Source organism: Theropithecus gelada, chromosome 8 (assembly GCF_003255815.1).
Source record: "Theropithecus gelada isolate Dixy chromosome 8, Tgel_1.0, whole genome shotgun sequence".
In the NCBI taxonomy this organism is placed as follows: domain Eukaryota; kingdom Metazoa; phylum Chordata; class Mammalia; order Primates; family Cercopithecidae; genus Theropithecus; species Theropithecus gelada.
Window position 1 is genome coordinate 28,856,842 of NC_037676.1, and position 19,862 is coordinate 28,876,703.

The window sequence follows — 19,862 nt, forward strand, 5'->3', positions numbered from 1 at the left end:
GATGGATCAACAGACTGAATGTATATCAGTGAAGTTTTCCTGTGGTTTGCTTTATGAAAATACATGAATAGAAAAAGGCCAAGGTGTCTCTACTAAAAAAAATAACTACAAAAAACTAGCCGGGCGAGGTGGCGGGCGTCTGTAGTCCCAGCTACTTGGGAGGCTGAGGCGGGAGAATGACGAAAACCCGGGAGGCGGAGCTTGCAGTGAGCTGAGATCCGGCCACTGCACTCCAGCCTGGGCGACAGAGCGAGACTCTGTCTCAAAAAAAAAAAGAAAAAGGCCAAGGTTGGATTGTCCCCTTTGGAGAAGTTTAACTACTGGAGTGGATCACTAAACCTGGGACATATATTAAAGCCACTGGCTGACTGTTGATCACAACAACTGTCTACAGATTAAGAAGGAGGCCAGTGCAGCTTAGTAGCTGCTATGATTCAGAAGGATGGGGCTGCATTATGAGGGTAGATTATTCAGAATAATAGGTTGACAGGCCAGACCAGCACTATGGGAGGCTGAGGTGGGAGGATCACTTGAGGCCAAAAGTTCAAGACCAGCCTGGCCAACATGGCAAATCCCCATCTGTACTAAAAATACAAAAAAAAAAAAAAAAGAGCTGGACATGGTGGCTCATGCCTATAATCTGAGCTACTTGGGAGTCTGAGGCATGAGAATCACTTGAACCCGGGAGGCAGAGGTTGCAGTGAGCCGACATGGCACCACTGTACTCCAGCCTGGGTGACAGAGTGAAACTGTGTCTCAGAAAAAGAAAAAAAAGAAAAAACAAAATAATATGCTGACAGATTACCTGAGTTCTCGTGACACTTCCTAGGTGATGATGCCATTTCAGTCTATAAATAATGAAGGCTATAGTTTCTTGCTGCTCTTAGAAAGGCTTATGCTATAGCTTTCTGCTAAACATTTTCTTATTAAGCTTTGCCAGCATCCTGAGTTGGTTTTCATGGCTTAGCTTACCCTCCTCTTAGGGATTTCTTAATCACCAAACTCTCAGACACTATTTTCAAACAAATGAATGAGGCCCCCTGCCTGGGGACCTGAAAGAGCTTCCAAACCTCTCAGAGTGATTTGGCTGATAAAAGTGGGAGGCCAGAGGTCAGGAGGCATGTGCCTACTGGGCGCTGTTTCCATGGGTTACTGAGCTCTAGTACTTGGTCCACAGAATTTAGTTCACTTGTCCAGGGTTACTTCCTGCAAGACAGAGACAGCTGGCCCCATCCTTGCATTTGTAAGGATAGGCACAATTCGTCAAAATACTATTCTATACTTGGGAGGCAGACATGGCAGGATTGCTTGAACCCAGGAGTTCAAGGCTGCAGTGAGCTCTGATTGTGCCACTGCATGCCAGCCTAGGTGACAGAGTGAGACCCTGTCTCAAAAAATATATATATATACACACACAGTCTCTCTCTCTCTCTCTCTCTACATATATATATATATTTGCATTCTGTAGAGAATGATTCATTCTCATATATATATATATATATATTCTGCTTGGGCCAATAAATGGGCCAGAACAAGACAGAAAGCAGGGGTAACCTGAGGGTTACTTCTAGATCAAGCAAGAGAAGGAAAACATCAAATCCAGATCTGGAAGTGAGGTTAGAGCACATTAACGAGAGGATATTCCAGAAGGGTAGTGGTTGAATTTTTTTAAAAGAGAGGGTGGGGTGTTAATAAGCAGGTACTACCAGTCATGTGGCAAAGGGAATTCAGGAGCAATGGGCAGCGTCTTGGAAGTGACAGAATGGATAATGAAGGATAGGGAAACTGCTGCCAAATGGGAGGGAGCAGCGGGGGCAGGAGTTGGGAAGTGAACAAGTTAAGACCTAACAAAAGAAACAGAACTGGAAGGAGACACCTCCTCTCTGTTCTCTGCCCATCTTGGATCCGGGCTGTACTCTGGGCAGACAGATGGCTCCGGTCTACATCTTTGGCTCCAACTTCTTTCCTTAGATCAATTCCCACAAATCACTTTCTACTGTCCAGAGAAATGTTCTTTCTACTACTGTCCAGAGAAATGAATCATTCTCTACAGAATGCAAATAGAAAAAGAAGGAAGCAAACGTTCTGGTTTAACCAATCAGAGGAGTAGAAATTACCCCTGGCCACCAGTGGGGAGATAGATTTGGAGGCCAGATTGCATTTCAAAAGGCTTTGTTAACCAAGTTCTTTTTTAAATTTAACATTCCTTCATGAGCATTTCCCTAATCATGAAGAATAGTCACTTAAAAAAATTACGTGGCTGGACACGGTGGCTCATGGCTGTAATCTCAGCACTTTGGAAGGCCAAGGAGGTTGGATCGCTTGAGCTCACGAATTTGAGACCAACCTGGGCAACATGGCAAAACCCTGTCTGTACAAAAAATACAAAAAATTAGTCGGACATGGTTGTGTGCTCCTGTAGTCCCAGCTACTTGGGAGGCTCAGGTGGGAGGTTTGCTTGAGCCCAGGAGGCAGAGGTTGCGGTGAGCCGAGATCATGCCACTGCATTCCAGCCTGGGTGACAGAGCCAGACCCTGTTTCAAAAAAAAAAAAATACTGAAGTGTAACATATATATGGACACACATCTAAAGTGTACCTCTCAAAGGATTTTCATCAATTGGACACACCCATAGACAGCTCCTCAGAAGTGACCCTATAAAAATCACTCTTTTTTTCTTTTTTTGAGACAGAGTCTGAAACTATTTTTTGAGACAGAGTCTCTTTGACTATTCCCAACTCTGGGAAACCCCGTTTATCTACTTTGTCTCCTCTGGGCTACTGAGTATGGTGAGAGAAAGTATAGAACCCTTCTGGGTAAGGTCACTACAAGTTTTGGGGTTTTGTGTGTGTGTTTTTTAATAGAGATGGCATCTCCCTATGTTGCCCAGGCAGGTCTCAAACTCGAGGGCTCAAGAGCTCCTCCCGCTTCAGCCTCCCAAAGTGCTGAGATTACAGACGTGAGCCACTGCGCCCTACCAAGGCCACTACAAATCCTTGCCGTCTCTGTACATCAAGACCCTCACTGCTTGTCCCGTTATGTTCTGAGTGCTAAGATTGGGCGTGCTGTTTGCCTTCATGTTAATCAGTGACATTGACCTATAACTTTCTAAGTTATCTATAACTTCTAACTTAGTATTATCTTTGTGAAGTTTTACCGATTAAAAGTGTATTAGTCTGTTCTTGTAGTGCTATAAAGAACTACCTGAGGCCGGGAGTGGTGGCTCACACCTGTAATCCCAGCACTTCAGGAGGCCAAGGTGGACAGATCACTTGAGGTCAGGAGTTCAAGACTAGCCTGGCCAACATGGTGAAACCCTGTCTCTACTAAAAATACAAAAATTAGCTGGGCATGGTGGCATGTGCCTGTAGTCCCAGCTACTCAGGAGGCTGAGGCAGGAGAATCATTTGAACCTGGGAGGCAGAGGTTGAAATGAGCTGAGATCACACCACTGCACTCCAGCCTGGGTGACAGAGCAAGACCCTGTCTCCCACAAAAAAGAAAAAAAGAAAAAAAAGAACTACCTGAGACTGGGTAATTAACAAAGAAAAGAGGTTTAATTGGCTCACAGTTTCACAGGCTGTACAGGAAGCATGGCTGGGGAGGCCTCAGGCAACTTAAAATCCTGGCGGAAGGTGAAGAGGCAGGAGGCACGTTTTACATGGCTGGAGCAGGAGGAAGAGAAAGAGCGGGAAGGTGCTACATACTTTTATAAACAACCAGATCTTGTGAGAACTCACTCACTATTATGAGAACAGCAAGGGGGAAATCCACCCCCATGATTTAATCACCTCCCACCAGGCCCCTCTTCCAACACTGGGGATTACAATTCGATGTGAGATTTGGGTGGGGACACAGACCCAAACCATATCAAAAAGCTTATTTGCAATTTTGTATTTTGAAAAGGGTGAGAAGGATTGGTTTGGAATACTCAAGCTGAGATACCTGTACAATATTTCATATGGTGGGATAGACGTCACCCTAGATAAGCAGATGGTTTTACACAGTACACAAATAAAGAGGTTTTTGTTTTTGTTTTTGTTTTTTTTTTTTTTGAACAAGAATGTGTCTCTTTTAGTGAGTACTGGAGTAAAATAGAATTACTACACCAAACCCAATTTTCATCACTGCCATTGCTTAGAAGCAGGGTAAGTTTTATAAGTAAGTTAAAGTTGATCGAAGAAAAATGGTAATTGCGTAACAGTACAGGTGACCTGCAGATGTGGCAGTAATTTGTAAGTGCTAGTTAAATGACATTGCTACTGCATAATTTGGAAGTCCTGATACTTTTCTCTTGCGTATTTTAAATTCTAACAGGAAGAAACAGAGGGAGTTATTTAGGATATGCCAAGAAAAAAAAGAATCAAATCCACCCTCAAAGTCACATTAAAATAGTGTTTACTTCCTGTTATTGATCTCTTTGTAAGACATGTTTATGAGTCAGCTTTGTATTTAACAATTATGTGAATAGTTATCATGTGGATTTTTACTTTATTAACATATCTCTGGGAATAATATCAGCCATTTATTTTTAGGACAATTTTTTTTCAAATTTTCGAAAAAAATTTTTTTTTTTTTTGAGATAGAGTCTTGCTCTGTTGCCCAGGCTGGAGTGTGATGGTGTGATCTCGGCTCACTGCAACCTCCACACCCCGGATTCAAGCAATTCTCCTGCCTCAGCCTCCCGAGTAGCTGGGACTATAGGCACCCGCCACCACGTCTGGCTAATTTTTGTATTTTTAGTAGACACGGGGTTTCACCACATTGGCCAGGTTGGTCTTGAACTCCTGACTTTGTGATCTGCCCACCTTGGCCTCCCAAAGTGCTGGGATTACAGGTGTGAGCCACCGCACCCGGCCCAAAAAAGTTTTTTAGCATATGGGGTCTTCCTCTATCATCCAGGCTGGGGTGCAGTGGCACAATCACAGCTCACTGCAGCCTCAAACTCCTGGACTCAAGAGATCCTTCTCAGCCTCCAGAGGAGCTAGGTCTTTAGGTGCATACACCATGCCCACCCAAATATACATATACATATACACACACACACACACACACACACACACACACATATATATTTTGAGACAAGGTCTTGCTCTGTTGCCCAACCTGGTCTCAAACTCCTGGCCTCAAGCAATCCTTCCACCTCAGCCTTGCAAAGTGCTGGGATTACAGGTATGAACCACTGTACCTGGCCCAAATTTTCAAATTTAGAAAAAAGTTTTCAAACTTAATAATGGATATGAGTCTGTAGTCCACATAACAAACCAATGTGATAATGAGTTAGGTTTTGTTTTGGTTTTGTGTTGCTAAAGTTCCCATTCCAGGATCAGGTGGGCCAACGGAACACTCAATTTTGGGGTGTCTATACGTAGAGCGTTTGCCATCTCGTTCACAGCACCTTGTGTTTTTATGTATCACTTTACTTAATCTTCGCTTCCCCATCTAGACTGTAAACCTTATGGGAAGAAACCACATATTTTTCCCTTTCGTATCCTCAGTACCAGCAGAATAGCTTGCTAAAGTAGATACACAAATTCCTACTGCAAGTCACTGGGTATATTCATCTAAAACTTTAGAAAAATTTTTATTATGGAAAAGTTCAGATGTACGCATTATTGATGCGTCATCTGGCACTTTCTAAACTGTTTCATGGGTGTATAAGATGAAAGCCAGGGAAAGATGTCACTTACATTTGTGCTTTCTCTTCACCAATAGCAAAAGCAGAATACAGTACACCACGGGAAAGACACTGTTGTACGAATTACAGAGCAACCAGAGAGAGGAGAAGCTCCTGACCTCCACAGCCAGCATGATGTAGGCAATGATCAACTGGGTGTGGGCCCAGGTGAGGGTTCTGTAGAACAGCCTCATGGGCCAGGATCTGATAAACTCATTGGCAAAGGAGTGAATCACGTAGTCAGCTTCCACCATCACGGCCCAGCAAAGGAAACCAAACACCTGTCCTGGATGGAGTCCGTGCCACCAGGCAGAGAAGGCAAATGTCTGCAACAACGGCCAAGCCCTGCTGTGCTGGAATACAAGCCGTCGGAGCCATCGGGCTGTGCTTTGGTTCCACTTTCTTGCAAACACAGATATCCTGTGGGTTCTTTCCAGGGTCCAGATGTCCGCATCAGGGACATATCCCTCCTCTCCGGGGCTCTGACCAAGCTCAGACCCAAAGCCCGCTGCGTGGAGGAGGGAGTCATCCAGGATCCAGTGGGAGTAGTAGGTAAGCTTGAAAAGCCCAGCTGTGGTCCACACAACATAGATGCACTCAAATTGCTGGCAATCGGTCAGTCCTGCTCCTGCATCCACCATCCTGCTCACTGCCACGTTGATGCATTCTAGTCCAAGAATCTGCAGACCCCTCCAGCTCAGAGCCCAGAAAGTGTACCTGGGATACAAAGCACTGGACCCTTGAACACAAGCCTGAAATCGCTGGAAGGAGCACAGAGAGCCTCCCAGGAGAGCAGGGAAAAAGAGCAAGTAGCTGAAATAGGGCAGTGCCTTACACACATGCCCAGACAAAGAGCTCCTGCTCCTGATGCCTCCGGATGCTGCCTCCACTTTCCCCTCACAAATGTCCAGAGAGAGGGATGTGACCCTCTGGGTCAAGAGCATGAGAGAAGAAAGAGTGATGCAGAACCTGCAAGATAATTTTTTTTAAAACATAAAAACACTCTGTATTTATTCTCTTTCTTTTATTCCAGTCTGTCATACATGATCTCACAGGAAATACATAGGTCTGTATAGCTAAGATTAATCTCATGGCCTGCAGGACCCCACAAAAAATAAATCTTAAAATAAATAAATCTTATTTAGTTTTTATAGAGATGGGGTCTTACTATGTTGCCCAGGCTGATCTCAAACTCCTGGGCTTAAGCAATCTGCCAGTCTCGGCCTCCCAAAGTGCTGGGATTACACTTTGGGAGTGTAAACTGGGATTACAGGTGTGAGCCACCACCCCCAGCAATATTTACAGATCTTAAGTATACAGTGGAGCTTAAGTCTAGACTAATATACCCCAAACTTTTAAGAGTAGTTACCTCTAGGGAATGAGACTAGCATAAGAAGATCTTTCACTTTTTGCTTTGTTTGAATTTTTTGTAATGATCATGTGTTTTTTATAAGTAAGTATACGTATATCTGTAGGAATATGTATGTATATTGCATATATATTTTGTTTGTTTTAAAGAAAAAAAGATGCACACATTTACACTCATGTTCAACTTGAGAAGCTTCCCAGGGATCTCAGAGATCCATCCCATCTTCTATCCTGAAATCTTCCATCCTGAATAGGAGAATTTGCCTGGGAAATTTTACTTTAACAGCTGAAGACTCTTGAATTAATTCAGAACCACACCCTACTCCAATTTGAAAGCTGTGGGAATAAAAATGGAATCATGGCTGGGTGCAGTGGGTCATGCCTGTAATCCCATCGCTTTGGGAGGCTGACATGGGTGGAACCCTTGAGCCCAGGAGTTCAAGGCTGCAGTGAGCTATGATTGCACCACTGCACTCCAGCCTAGGCATCCAAGTGAGACCCTGTCTCAAAAAAAAAGAAAAAGAAAAAGAAAACGAAAAAGAAAAAAAAAAAAACAAAAAACGAAGTCACTTGTGTTAAAAAGCAAAACAAAACAAAACAATTCTGACAAACAGAGCCAGGGAAAGGTATAAAGAGAGGGTTCTCAATGCTTGTATGTCAGATAACAAAAACTACCACAAAAGACTGCAAAAACCACAACCTTGCACAAAAACCATTGCAACCCTACCCAAAAAAATACTTTTGTGAGGTCACCTGCCCAGCCACTGCCCGCCCAACCACAGGCTGGCATCACCCTTGTCATTGATCCTGTATTCAAGGATAATGATTTCAACACAATTACGTAATCCTCCTTATTTTTCTCTTAAAACACTTTCTCTTACTGGCTGGGCACGGTGGCTCACACCTGTAATCTCAGCACTTTGGGAGGCTGAGGCAGATGGATCAACAAGGTCAAGAGATCGAGACCCTCCTGGCCAATACGGTGAAACCCCATCTCTACTAAAAATACAAAAATTAGCTGGGTGTGGTGGTGCGTGCCTGTAGCCCCAGCTACTCGGGAGGCTGAGGCAGGAGAATCGCTGGAACCTGGGGGGCGGAGGTTGCAGTGAGCTGACATTGTGTCACTGCATGCCAGCCTAGTGACAGAGCGAGACTCCATCTCAAAAAAACCAACCAACCAACCATCCAAACAAAAACTTTGTCTTCCTTTACCTACCTGAATACACATACTATGGCACACATATTCCCACTGTAATGCCAATCCCTAAATACATATCATTTTCTTTTCTTATTTTTTATTTTTGGAGACGGAGTCTCGCTCTGTGGCCCAGGCTGGAGTGCAGTGGCGCAATCTCAGCCCACTGCAACCTTTGCTGCCTCCTGGGTTCAAGCGATTCTCCTGCCTCAGCCTCCTGAGTAGCTGCAATTACAGGTGCACGCCACCACGCCCAGCTAATTTTTGTATTTTTAGTAGAGACAGGGTTTCGCCATGTCTGCCAGGCTGGTCTTGAACTCCCGATCTCAGGTGATCCGCCAGCCTTGGCCTCCCAAAGTGCTAGGATTACAGGTGTGAGCCACTGCTCCCAGCCATAAGCATCGTTTTTTTCTTTTCTTTTCTTTTTTCTTGTGTTGTTTTACCTGAGACATGGTCTCACTCTATCAACCAGCCTGGAGTGCAGCGGCACCATATTGGCTCACTGCAACCACTGCCTCCCAGACTCAAGTGATCCTCCCCTCTCTCCCTCCTGAGAAGCTGGGACTACAGACATGTGCTACCACACCTAGTTAATTTCTGTGGGTTATTTTTGTAGAGACAGGGTTTCGCTATGTTGGCCAGGCTGGTCTCAAACTCCTGGGCTCAAGTGATCCACCTGCCTCAGTCTCCCAAAGGGCTGGGATTATAGGTATGAGCCACCACGCCTAGCCCCATCATTTTCTTTTAGGGAGCCTCTTTCTGTTTGTTATTTAGGATGACATCAGGCAGGATCAAGTAAATGGGGAAATTAAATATTAGTCAGAGATACAAATAAGAGAATGATGAGGAACATTGTGGGAAATGTTGATTATAATATTTCCAAGAAAGGCCTACAACGATTAGGATCAGAGACTTGGGAGAAATTTGCCATAGAGGAAACAAAAACTTGGTAGTGAAGAAAAGATAGGAAGCTGAAGATTTTAAATACAAACCAGGCCCTGGCTGTAAGACTTTGCCTAATGTGGGATTTGTACTGAGGAATGGATCACAGTGTGTGCTGAGCCATTAGCAATTTGAAATATGGTCTTAACCAATCACCTGAGCTCTTACTGCTTCACCATCGAAGATCCTGCTGGCAAGATCATTGAGAACAACGAATGAAAATTAGGCTGGGCACAGTGGCTCACGCCTGTAATCCCAGCACTTTGGGAGGCTGAGGTGAGGTGGGCTGATCACTTGAGCCCAGGAGTTTGAGACTAGCCTGGGCAACATGGCAAAACCCCATTTCTACAAAAAATATGAAAAATTAGCCCTATGTGGTGGCGCATGCCTGTGGTCCCAGCTACTGAGGAGGCTGAGGTGGGAGGATTGCTTGAGCCCGGGAGGTCAAGGCTGCAGTGAGCCATGAGCATGCCACTGCACTCCAGCCTGGGCAACAGAGCAAGACCCTGTCTCAAAAAAAAAAAAAAAAAGAAAGAAAGAAAATCACAATGACACACTCTACAATCAGAAACGCTGTCCTGTGGAGAGGAAACAACAGTCTTCCAGCTGCTGCTTTCTCTATCCGTGTGTCTGAAGATTTAAGAAAAACTGACCTGCTTACTTGACTGATTCTCACTGGAAGCAAGGTAGCCTCCAAATGCCACCAAACCCTGCTCACTCACTCTCTTTTATGGACTGAATGTGCCCCCAAAATTCCTGTGCTAATGGCCTGACGCCTCAGAATGTGGCTGTATGTGGAGTTAGGGTCTTTGAAGTGTGATTAAGGTTCAGTGAGGTCATTAGGATGGGCGCTAATCTAATATGCACAGAGTCCTTATGAGAACAGACAATGAGGACACTGATGCATGCACAGACAGAGGAGTGACCATCACACGGACACAGGGGGACACTGCCACCTGCAAGCCACGAGAATGGCCTCAGAAGAACCCAGCCCTGCTGATGCCATCATCAGTGACTTTCAGCCTCCAGAACTGTGAGGAAATGAATTTCTGTTGTTTGAGCCACCCAGTCTGTGGCACCGTGTGATGGCAGCAGCCCTGCTCGACTAGCAGAGCCCCCCATTCCAGGTCTGCTCCAGCCTCCCTCACATCCAGCCAGCTCTTGCCCTCCCAGCCCCATCAGGCCCCAGCTCCCTACTGAAATCCTGATTCACTCCATCCCATTTGGTACTTCCTACACCCCACCCACCTGCCATCTTGCCTTTTCCTTAGAGCAGCCAACCTGAAGCTTTTGGTGAAAATAGTCTTTTTTTTTTTTTTTTTTTTTTTTTGAGACAGTGTCTCCCTCTGTCACCCAGGCTGGAGTGCAGTGATGCAATCTCCTGTCTCAGCCTCCCGAGTAGCTGGGATTCCAGGCATCCGCCACAATGCCCAGCTAATTTTTGTATTTTTAGCAGATATGGGATTTCACAACGTTGGCCAGGCTGGTCTTGAACTCCTGGCCTCAAGTGATCTGCCCACCTCGGCCTCCCAAAATGTTGGGATTACGGGAGTGAGCCACTGTGCCCGGCTGAAAATAGTCTTCATAGGAAAAAAAAAAATTCTGGGTATAGTCAGGATGGCAAAGCAAGTGAACCAACCACAGGCTAGAATCAGATGGGTGACCACATGGAGCATCACAGCCTCTGTGCACCGAGTGACCCTGAAGCCAACTGTGATCACCAGGGAGAGCCAGGAACATGAGATCTCCAGATCACAAAGCAATGTTTCCCCTCATCTCATGGATCTTGCTGATTCACGACAACACTTCTCTAGACTGTAATTAGCTCTTGATTTCTGTTTTCTAGATGGGGTGCCTATTCTTCTTCAGCAAGATGGGAACAGCTGAGTCTGAAGGAAGAGAAACACTGACGCAGCAGCTGCCTCTCCCAGCAGCCACCATGGGAAGATTGATACCTGCGAGCGGAGTGTCCACTCAGCCCGTGCTGAGGCTGGCAGACAGTGCTGAGTCACTTCTGGGCAGGCCTGCTCTGTGGGCTCTAGGATTCCTGCTTTGCCCTCCCTCTCAGGCACAATGACAGCTACTGCTCAGTGCCAAACACTGCACCAGGTAGGCAACATGTGGCAGCGATGATTAGATACAGAATCACATTTATATTCATTCTAATGAAACTGCCATTGCAAAATTATAACTGAGACAGTGAAAGAAGTCTGACCTAACCAACTCCATCTTGCTTCTAACCTCCAAGCTGTCCTTGTTCATTCCTGGGACTCGTTTTGGGAGGAACTTAGTTTATAGCTTATAGTTTAAAACAAAGACGATCACAGTCTTTTCCCAAAACAAACCCCCTTCTTGCCTGGAAACTAGACTGCCTTTGTAGGACTAACAATTAGCCAAAAGATTAGAAATTATGGTTTAGGAGTCATGCAGCTGGAGATGACAAGGTTCTGACCCTCCCCAAATTGCTCCTGGGGATAACATTACTATACTAAGGCCTAAGATCAGTGCTTGAGATATTTTGCAGACCCTGCCCTTGATGGGTCAGCTGGCACTGCCCAGATCGATAAACTGGCTCATCTGATCTTCTGGCCCCTACCCAGAATCTGACTCAGTACAAGAAGACAGCTCCGACTCCCTATGATTTCGTGTCCAACCCAACCAATCAGCACTCTCAACTCACTGGCCTCCCCCTACCCACCAAATTATCCTTAAACACTCTGATCCCCAAATGCTCGGGGAAGCTGATTATGATGACCCTGAATGCTTGGAGTAATAATAAAACTCCTGTCTCCCGCATAGCCAGTTCTCTGGGAATTACTCTTTCTCTATTGCAATTCCCCTGTCTGTCTAGGCAGTGGAGAAGGTGAACCCATTGGGTGGTTAATTAACATTCACGACAATTCTTGCAACACACTATTGTTAGCCCCATGTCTTTTTCCAGAAAAAGATATGAGTCTGAAAGAGGTAAAATGACTTGCTCAAGGTCACACTGGTCAAATGTGGAAGAATCAGGATTCCAACCCAACACCCAGGTTCTCTCTGCTACCACCATGGTACAAGCAAACCGCGGGAGGGCTGAGCATGACCAATGAACAGGCTGCTTACCTCACGGAAGGAGGCTCATGCAGATAATACTCAGTGTAGTGCAGACCCAGGTGACACAAGGTCTGCCAGCTCATCTGAAAGCAGAAGGTCCACCTGTGGACTTGCTGCGGGTCCAGGGAACAGAGGAGAGCCACAGTGCAGACAGCAGGGGTGAAGATGAGCACGGCATAGGGACCCATGGCAGCCACGGCCAGGGCACCTCCTCCAGCCAGGAGAAAGAGGTACCTGAAAGAGAAGGGACACCCTGGGGAAAATGGCTTAGAACCACGCAGCAAAGGAATCACTGCAGATGTCACTCCAGGGAACCCCATCTGGGTAGGCCCCGCACAACACCTAAAGTAGCCATGCTGTTAGCACTCTGGGGCCTTCCTTTTGCTCTTCAGAAGAAAAGAATCACAGGAGAAAGAGCCAGGGTACATTTGTAAACCTCTGCCTTGGAGACAAATCTTTTTTTTTTTTTTTTTTTTTTGAGACAGGGTCTCTTTCTGTCTCCCAGGGTGAGTACAGAGTTGCAATCATGGCTCACCACAGCCTTGACCTCCTGGGCTTCAGTGATCCTCCCACCTGGGATGGACTAAAGGCATGCACCACCGTGCCTGTTAACTTTTTATTTTTTTAGAGATGGGGTCTTGGTGTGTTGCCCAGTCTCAAACTCCTGGCCTCAAGTGATCCTCCTGCCTTGGCCTCCCAAAGTGCTAGGATTACAGGCATGAGCTACATCCCTGGCCTGGAGACAAATCTCAATTCCTGCCTTAGTGGCCCTGGAACCTCTCTCTTTGATGCCCACCATTCAAGCGATTCCCACCCAAGGTATTCCACCACCTGCCCCTGACAGTCCTGAAAGTCTGGCTAGCAAGGACATCTTTGAAATCTCCTGGTACGTCGTCTGACTGAAACGTGCTGTGAACCTAGTGTAAAGGATCTAGAAGAGCGCCCAAGACAGCCTCTCAAGACAAGCGCCTTCCTTTTCACAGGGTTACGGTACCCAGCAGCATTCCAGAGGCTGACAGAGAAAGGAGACTCAATACTTCCCTTTGAAAAGTGAAAACTCAGAAAAATCTTTATATCCACCCTTCATCCTCACTACTGCACCTTAAGATCTTATGAGTTAGGATTTTGTTTTATTAAAGTTTATACAGTTTAGGCCAGGCACAGTGGCTCACAATTGTAATCTCAGCACTTTGGGAGTCCAAGGAGGGAAGATCACTTGAGGCCAGGGTTTGAGAGCAGCCTGGGCAATATAGCAAGATCTCATCTCTACAAAAAAATTTTTTAATAGCCATGCATGGTGGCACACCTGTAGTCCTAGCTACTCAGGAGTCTGAGGGGGGAAGATCGCTTGAGCCCAGGAGCTAGAGGCTACACTTGAGCCGTGATCGCACCATTGCACTCCAGTTTGGGTAACAGTGCAAGATCTTATCTCTAAAAAAACCCAAAAGCTTGTTACAGTTTATTATATCCTGTCATGAAAAATCGGCACAATCACCGCAGATGAAGTCATTGCAGAATCTTTTTTTCTTTTTTTTATACGGAGTCTCACTCTGTTGCCTGGGCTGGAGTGCAGTGGTGTGACCTTGGCTCGCTGCAACCTCTGTCTCCCGGGTTCAAGCGATCCTCCTGCCTCAGCCTCCGGAGTAGCTGGGATTACAGGCACCTGCCACTATGCCTGACTAATTTTTGCATTTTTAGTAGAGATGGGGTTTCGCCATGTTGGCCAGGCTGCTCTTTAACTCCCGGCCTCAGTCTTAGACACTGTCTCAAACTCCTGGTACAGTGTTAAGACACTGTACCTAAGGTGATATGCCCATCTCAGCCTCCCAAAGTCCTGGGGTTACAGGCGTGAGTCACCGCGCCCGGCCATTGCAGAATCTGGACTCCTTTTTGTCAGCACCAACACTGGCTTTTGGGGCCCCCTGACTTTCTTCATTCTGTCCTTGCATTCCTTTTGCTGTTTTCTTGGTGTCGTTTTCTCTCATCTGGGCTATGTCTTGCAAGATTACGCTTGGGTTCACTTTTTTTTTTTGCATAATCCAGGGAATCATAAATCATGCCAGTTATCTTGCTACAACAAAATGCGGTCAGAATCTAAATACAAAGATGATCTCCATCTTACATATCATGTCCAGGAGATCTTGTACATTTTGGCTAGTTTTTCCCAAATTTCTTTCTCAGTACTGTTGCCTTCCCAGAGTGAAGGATGACCATGACCATATGTTTCCACCGACGTTGTCAGTTGATTATGAACTCCTTTGTCTGGATAGCTGCTGTGTCTTTCATCGCAGTGGCCAATTTTCAGGTGGCCAGGGAGGAAAAGAGCAGTGTTTGTCTTGTTTTTAAGACAGGGTCCCTGTTGCCCAGGCTGGAGTGCAGTGGCACGATCATGACTCACTGCAGCCTTGACCTCCCCAGCTCAAGAAATCCTCCCACCTCAGCCTCCCTAGTAGCTGGGACTATTGGCACACACCACCATACCTGGCTAATTTTTTAAATATTTTTTGTAGAGATGGGGATTTGCCGTGTTGCCCAGACTGGTCTCGAACTCCCAGACTCATGCAATCCTCCTGCCTTGGCTTCCCAAAGTCTTGGGATTACAGGCGTGAGCCAGGGTGCCTGGCCAGTGTGTTTTTTAATGTTGTAAAATACCCACATTGATGAAATGGTTTGTGAATCATGCCTCTCTCAGAAGCCAAGGAGATGAGGATCTGCAGAGGCCTGGGAAGGTTCACATTATGCACACTTGGTTCTTCCTTCTGCATTATATGAAGGCTTGTTTTTTAATTGGTGCCAAATTAATAAAGTTTAATGAAGGGGTCAGAAAAAGTGTGGAATAGCTGGGAGTGGTGGCTCATGCTTGTAATCCCAGCACTTTGGGAGGCTGAGGCGGGCAGATCACTTGAAGTCAGGAGTTCAAGGCCAGCCTGGCTAACATGGTGAAACCTTGTTTCTACTAAAAATACAAAAAAAAAAATTAGTAGGGCGAGGTGGCGGGCCCCTGTAATCCCAGCTACTCGAGAGACTGAGGCAGGAAAATGGCTTGAGCTCAGGAGGCAGAGGTTGCAGTGAGCTGAGATCACACTGCTGCATTCCAGCCTGGGTGATAGAGAGAGACTCCGTCTCAAAAAAAAAAAAAAGAAAGAGAGAGAAAAAGAGAAAAAAAAAGAAAAGAAAAGAAGAAAAGAAGAAACGACTGACTGGTCAGGGAAAGCGAGTCAAAGAAGCTTAGAATTTCTCTACCAACTCAGAACCAGGAAACACCATTGCAAGGCAAATGTGTGTCACGGCTCTGGGCACAGTGCCAGGCACAGGTTAGCAAGAACCACTTTTTTTCTTTTTTTTTTTTTTTTGAGGCAGAGCCTCTCTCTGTCGCCCAGGCTGGAGTGCAGTGGCCGGATCTCAGCTCACTGCAAGCTCCGCCTCCCGGGTTCACGCCATTCTCCTGCCTCAGGCTCCGGAGCAGCTGGGACTACAGGCGCCCGCCACCTCGCCCGGCTAGTTTTTTGTATTTTTTAGTAGAGACGGGGTTTCACCGTGTTAGCCAGGATGGTCTCGATCTCCTAACCTCGTGATCCGCCCGTCTTGGCCTCCCAAAGTGCTGGGATTACAGGCTTGAGCCACCGCGCCCGGCCCACTTTTTTTCTTGGGGGAGAACGTTAAGTGTCTCAGTGTGAGAGCATCTGTTACTCAAAAGCCTGGGCCATTTCTGTGCTTCTCTTTGAGCCTGTGCTTGGGGTGACTTCCCCGCTTAATGCCCCAGTTAACACTGTGGTCCTTCACTTCCCTGCTATGGGAAAACAAAAGGGGGAACATTTATCCTTTACACAGCAACCCTCCCACCCAGAGGCAACTCCCTAGGAGTTTTATAAATATTAAATTGTCTGTACATGGACAATGTAGAATGTGTGACTTAGCGATTACTTGTTTCATTCTAGGCATTGTGCCAATAATCCTTTATGAGAAATATATTTATTTAATATTTAAAATAACCTCGTGAGATAGGCATTATGTTTTCTGTTTTATAGATAAGAAGAGGGCATTTGGGTGAAGTATATTCACATACACAAGGACACTTAGTTAGGTGAGGGAGTTAGGACTCAACAGGCTGTATCCAAAGTGAGAAGTCTTTTTTATTTTATTTTTATTTTTTTGTCAGGTTGAATCCAAAGTGAGAAGTCTTTTTTATTTTTATTTTTATTTTATTATTATTTTGTTTTTATTTTATTTATTTCCAGTCTCGCCCTGCTGCCCAGGCTGGAGTGCAGTGGCATGATCACGACTTACTACAACCTCAACCTCCTGGGCTCAAGGGATCCTCCTGCCTCAGGCTCCTAAGTAGCTGGGACTACAGGCGTGTACCATCACACTTGGCTAATTTTTTGAACTTTTCGTAGAGACAGGGGTTTTGTCATGTTGCCCAGGCAGGTCTCAAACGCCTGGGCTCAAGCTATCCACTTGCCTCAGCCTCCCAATTACTAGGATTACAGGTGTGAGCCACTGCGTCTGGCCAGAAACTGAGCACTCTTCACCCTAAGGTAACTCCATGAGGATTAATCCTAATTTTTGCACTCATGTTGCTTTATTGTTTTGAGATTCTTTCTCAAAAGGAAACTTCTTTACAGCTGTTCCCCAACTCCAGTCTCCATAAGTGAAGTTAAGGGCCATCAGACAATCGTGAACACGTGATCATACTATTGTTTAATCAAATTCCACAATCCTAACTGATCGTTAGATACAGCAATATTTTATTTAAGAAACCCAATATATAAAAATCCTAATTCCCAAAATAAGTGAATTATTAGGAAGTGGCCCTTTGGCAACAGATTTTCACTTTACAAAAGGACATTCCACAAAACCTTGTTAAAAATAGGGACTGTCAGGGGAAAAGGGTTGAAAAACTTACTGTTGGGTACTGTGCTCACTACCTGGGTGATGGGATCAATCGTACCCCAAACCTCAGCATCATACAATATACCCATGTAACAAACCTGCCCATATAACCCCTGAATCTAAAATAAAAGTTGGAATTATTTTTAAAAATGTATTTCAAATTAGCTGGGAATGGTGGCATGCACCTCTAGTCCCAGCTACTGGGAAGGCTGAGGCAGGAGAATCCCTTAAGCCCAGGAGGTGGAGGTTGCAATGAGCCGAGATCGTGCCATTGCACTCCAGCTTGGGTGACAGAGAGAGACTCTGTCTCCAAAAATACATATAAGTAGATAAAATAAAAAATGTATTTGCGACTTTTCAATATAACAGAAAATCATGTAGCCACGTTAACAGTACACTCACCATTTCTGTTCTATATTCAGTTAAGTTCTTGTCTTTTGTCTATGTTTAAAAAATAGTCTTACATGAACAATCTAAAAAGATAGGTACTGTCTCTAATGTGTTGAGGTTATTTGATATTAAAAAAATCATTAAAATCAAGTCATCACATCTCTAGTGACAATAATTTTTGAACTTCAAATGATCATATAGCTAATCTAACAAGATTCATTTTGACTTATTTCATTTCTCTGAGAATTCATATAAAGGCACTTTAAAAATCACATTTAGTTATGATAAAACTTAAACTGATGTAACTTTGTATGAAATGTAATTTGATTGAAAACGATAAAATTCCATAAAATTAGGTCTATTCAAGAATATCTGAGATCTATGGTTGACAGAGATGTATCCATTTGGAGAATTCCTGTACCATTGCAACTACCGTCTCTCCTGAGAGTTTATTTTCATCCATTTGCCATTTAACGTGAACCCAGCAAAACTTACGACAGTGCAGACAGGATGTGAATTTCCAATTTAGTTTTACTCTATTATACATACTCATTATCAAGTAATCAATAATCAGTGACAGTGAGAGTAAGTTAAAAACAAATGTAATTGGCCGGGCGCGGTGGCTCAAGCCTGTAATCCCAGCACTTTGGGAGGCCGAGACGGGCGGATCACAAGGTCAGGAGATCGAGACCATCCTGGCTAACCCGGTGAAACCCCGTCTCTACTAAAAAATACAAAAAACTAGCCGGGCGAGGTGGCGGGCGCCTGTAGTCCCAGCTACTCTGGAGGCTGAGGCAGGAGAATGGCGTGAACCCGGGAGGCGGAGCTTGCAGTGAGCTGAGATCCGGCCACTGCACTCCAGCCTGGGCGACAGAGCAAGACTCCGTCTCAAAAAAAAAAAAAAAAAAAAAAAATGTAATTAATGTATTGTAATCTTCACATCTGCAGTCTACTCTGCTTTTTGCCCTACTATAGTATTTCTGGCTTTTTCTTTTCTTTTCTTTCTTTCTTTTTTTTTTTTTTTTTTTGTAGAGGCTTGCTCCATTGCCCAGGCTGGCGTGCAATGGCGCAGTCTCGGCTCACTGCAACCTCCACCTCCTGGGCTTAAGCGAGTCTCCTGCCTCAGCCTCCCGAGGAGCTGGAACTATAGGTGTGAGCCACCATGCCTGGCTAATTTTTTTTTGTATTTGTAGTAGAGACAGGGTTTCGCTATGTTGGCCAGGCAGGTCTCGAACTCCTGGCCTCAAGTGATCTGCCCGCCTCAGCCTCCCAAAGTGCAGGGATTGCAGGCGTGAGCCACCGCGCCTGGTCACTATCGTATTTCTGGATGTAAGAGTAAAAATAGCTATCCAGCCTACCTGGCACGAGTGGAGAATGAATCCATGATGCAGAGATAATTGAACAGAAATGCAAAGGGAAATGCAGCCCCCTGGTAAAATGATACAGGATGGAGAAAGAACAGCCGAAGCCACTCCATTAGGAACCAGAACAAAAAAGCCTGTCTTTTCCAGTGTCCTTAACTGATGCCTTCCTCCAAGAGTAATCTCAACCAGGCTCGCTGGTCTTTTTATCTGGTTTAGTGGGGCTAGGGTGAGCAAAAGGCAAACAAAAGCTCTGGAGATAAGCAGAATACAAACTGGCTTTCTGATTGAGGAACTGCACTATGGAAACCAAAACACATTTTGGTGTAACATTAATCATGATATGCACTAAAAACATTGCTTTTGGGAGTTGTGGTTTTGTTTCATTGACATAGCATACTATTTGCCTTTCCAGTCGTCATGCTATCATATTTTCTTCACTAAGTTAATGGAAAATCTCATTTCCCAACTGTGGACAGACAACTCTGTGGACTGAAAAGGGGAAACAAGAATGTGACCAGGAGGAAGGGAAGCAGGTTATTTTCTTTTTCTTTTTTTGAGATAGGGTCTGGCTCTGTCACCCAGGCTGGAGTGCAGTAGTGCAACCTCAGCTTACTGCAACCTCCACCTCCCCAGCTCGAGTGATCCTCCCACCTCAGCCTCCTGAGAAGCTGGGGCTACAGGCATGTGCCACCATACCCGGCTAATTTTTATATTTTTTTGTAGAGATGGGGTTTTGCCATGTTGGCGAGGCTGATCTCAAACTCCTGGGCTCAAGCGATCCTCCTGCCTCAGTTGGCAAGGCTGATCTCAAACTCCTGGACTTAAGCGATCCTCTTGCCTCAGCCTCCCAAAGTGCTGAGATTATAGGCATGAGGAACTGCATGCAGCTGGAGGCAGGTTCTTAAGGCAAAAACCAAGGTTCCTCTTCCTCACCATAA

General features: G+C 45.3%; 2 protein-coding genes across 2 annotated transcripts in view; one reads left to right on the top strand and one right to left on the bottom strand.

Annotated features, from left to right (window-relative positions):
• LEPROTL1 (leptin receptor overlapping transcript like 1) overlaps positions 1-12,096 on the top strand; it is a 45,290-nt gene extending 33,194 nt beyond the window's left edge. The window contains exon 4 of the mRNA XM_025393446.1: positions 11,028-12,096. Coding sequence (XP_025249231.1) covers positions 11,028-11,258 — 231 coding nt within the window. The 3' untranslated portion in view covers positions 11,259-12,096. The remainder of the gene's footprint in view (positions 1-11,027) is intronic.
• On the bottom strand, positions 5,410-19,116 carry MBOAT4 (membrane bound O-acyltransferase domain containing 4). Its single transcript, XM_025393444.1, has 3 exons — positions 18,919-19,116; positions 12,287-12,511; positions 5,410-6,645 (listed from the first exon to the last, which is right to left on the bottom strand). Exons 1-3 carry the CDS (start codon positions 19,035-19,037, stop codon positions 5,682-5,684), a joined length of 1,308 nt encoding a protein of 435 aa, XP_025249229.1. The 5' UTR covers positions 19,038-19,116; the 3' UTR covers positions 5,410-5,681.
• Positions 19,117-19,862: the final 746 nt, after the last annotated feature.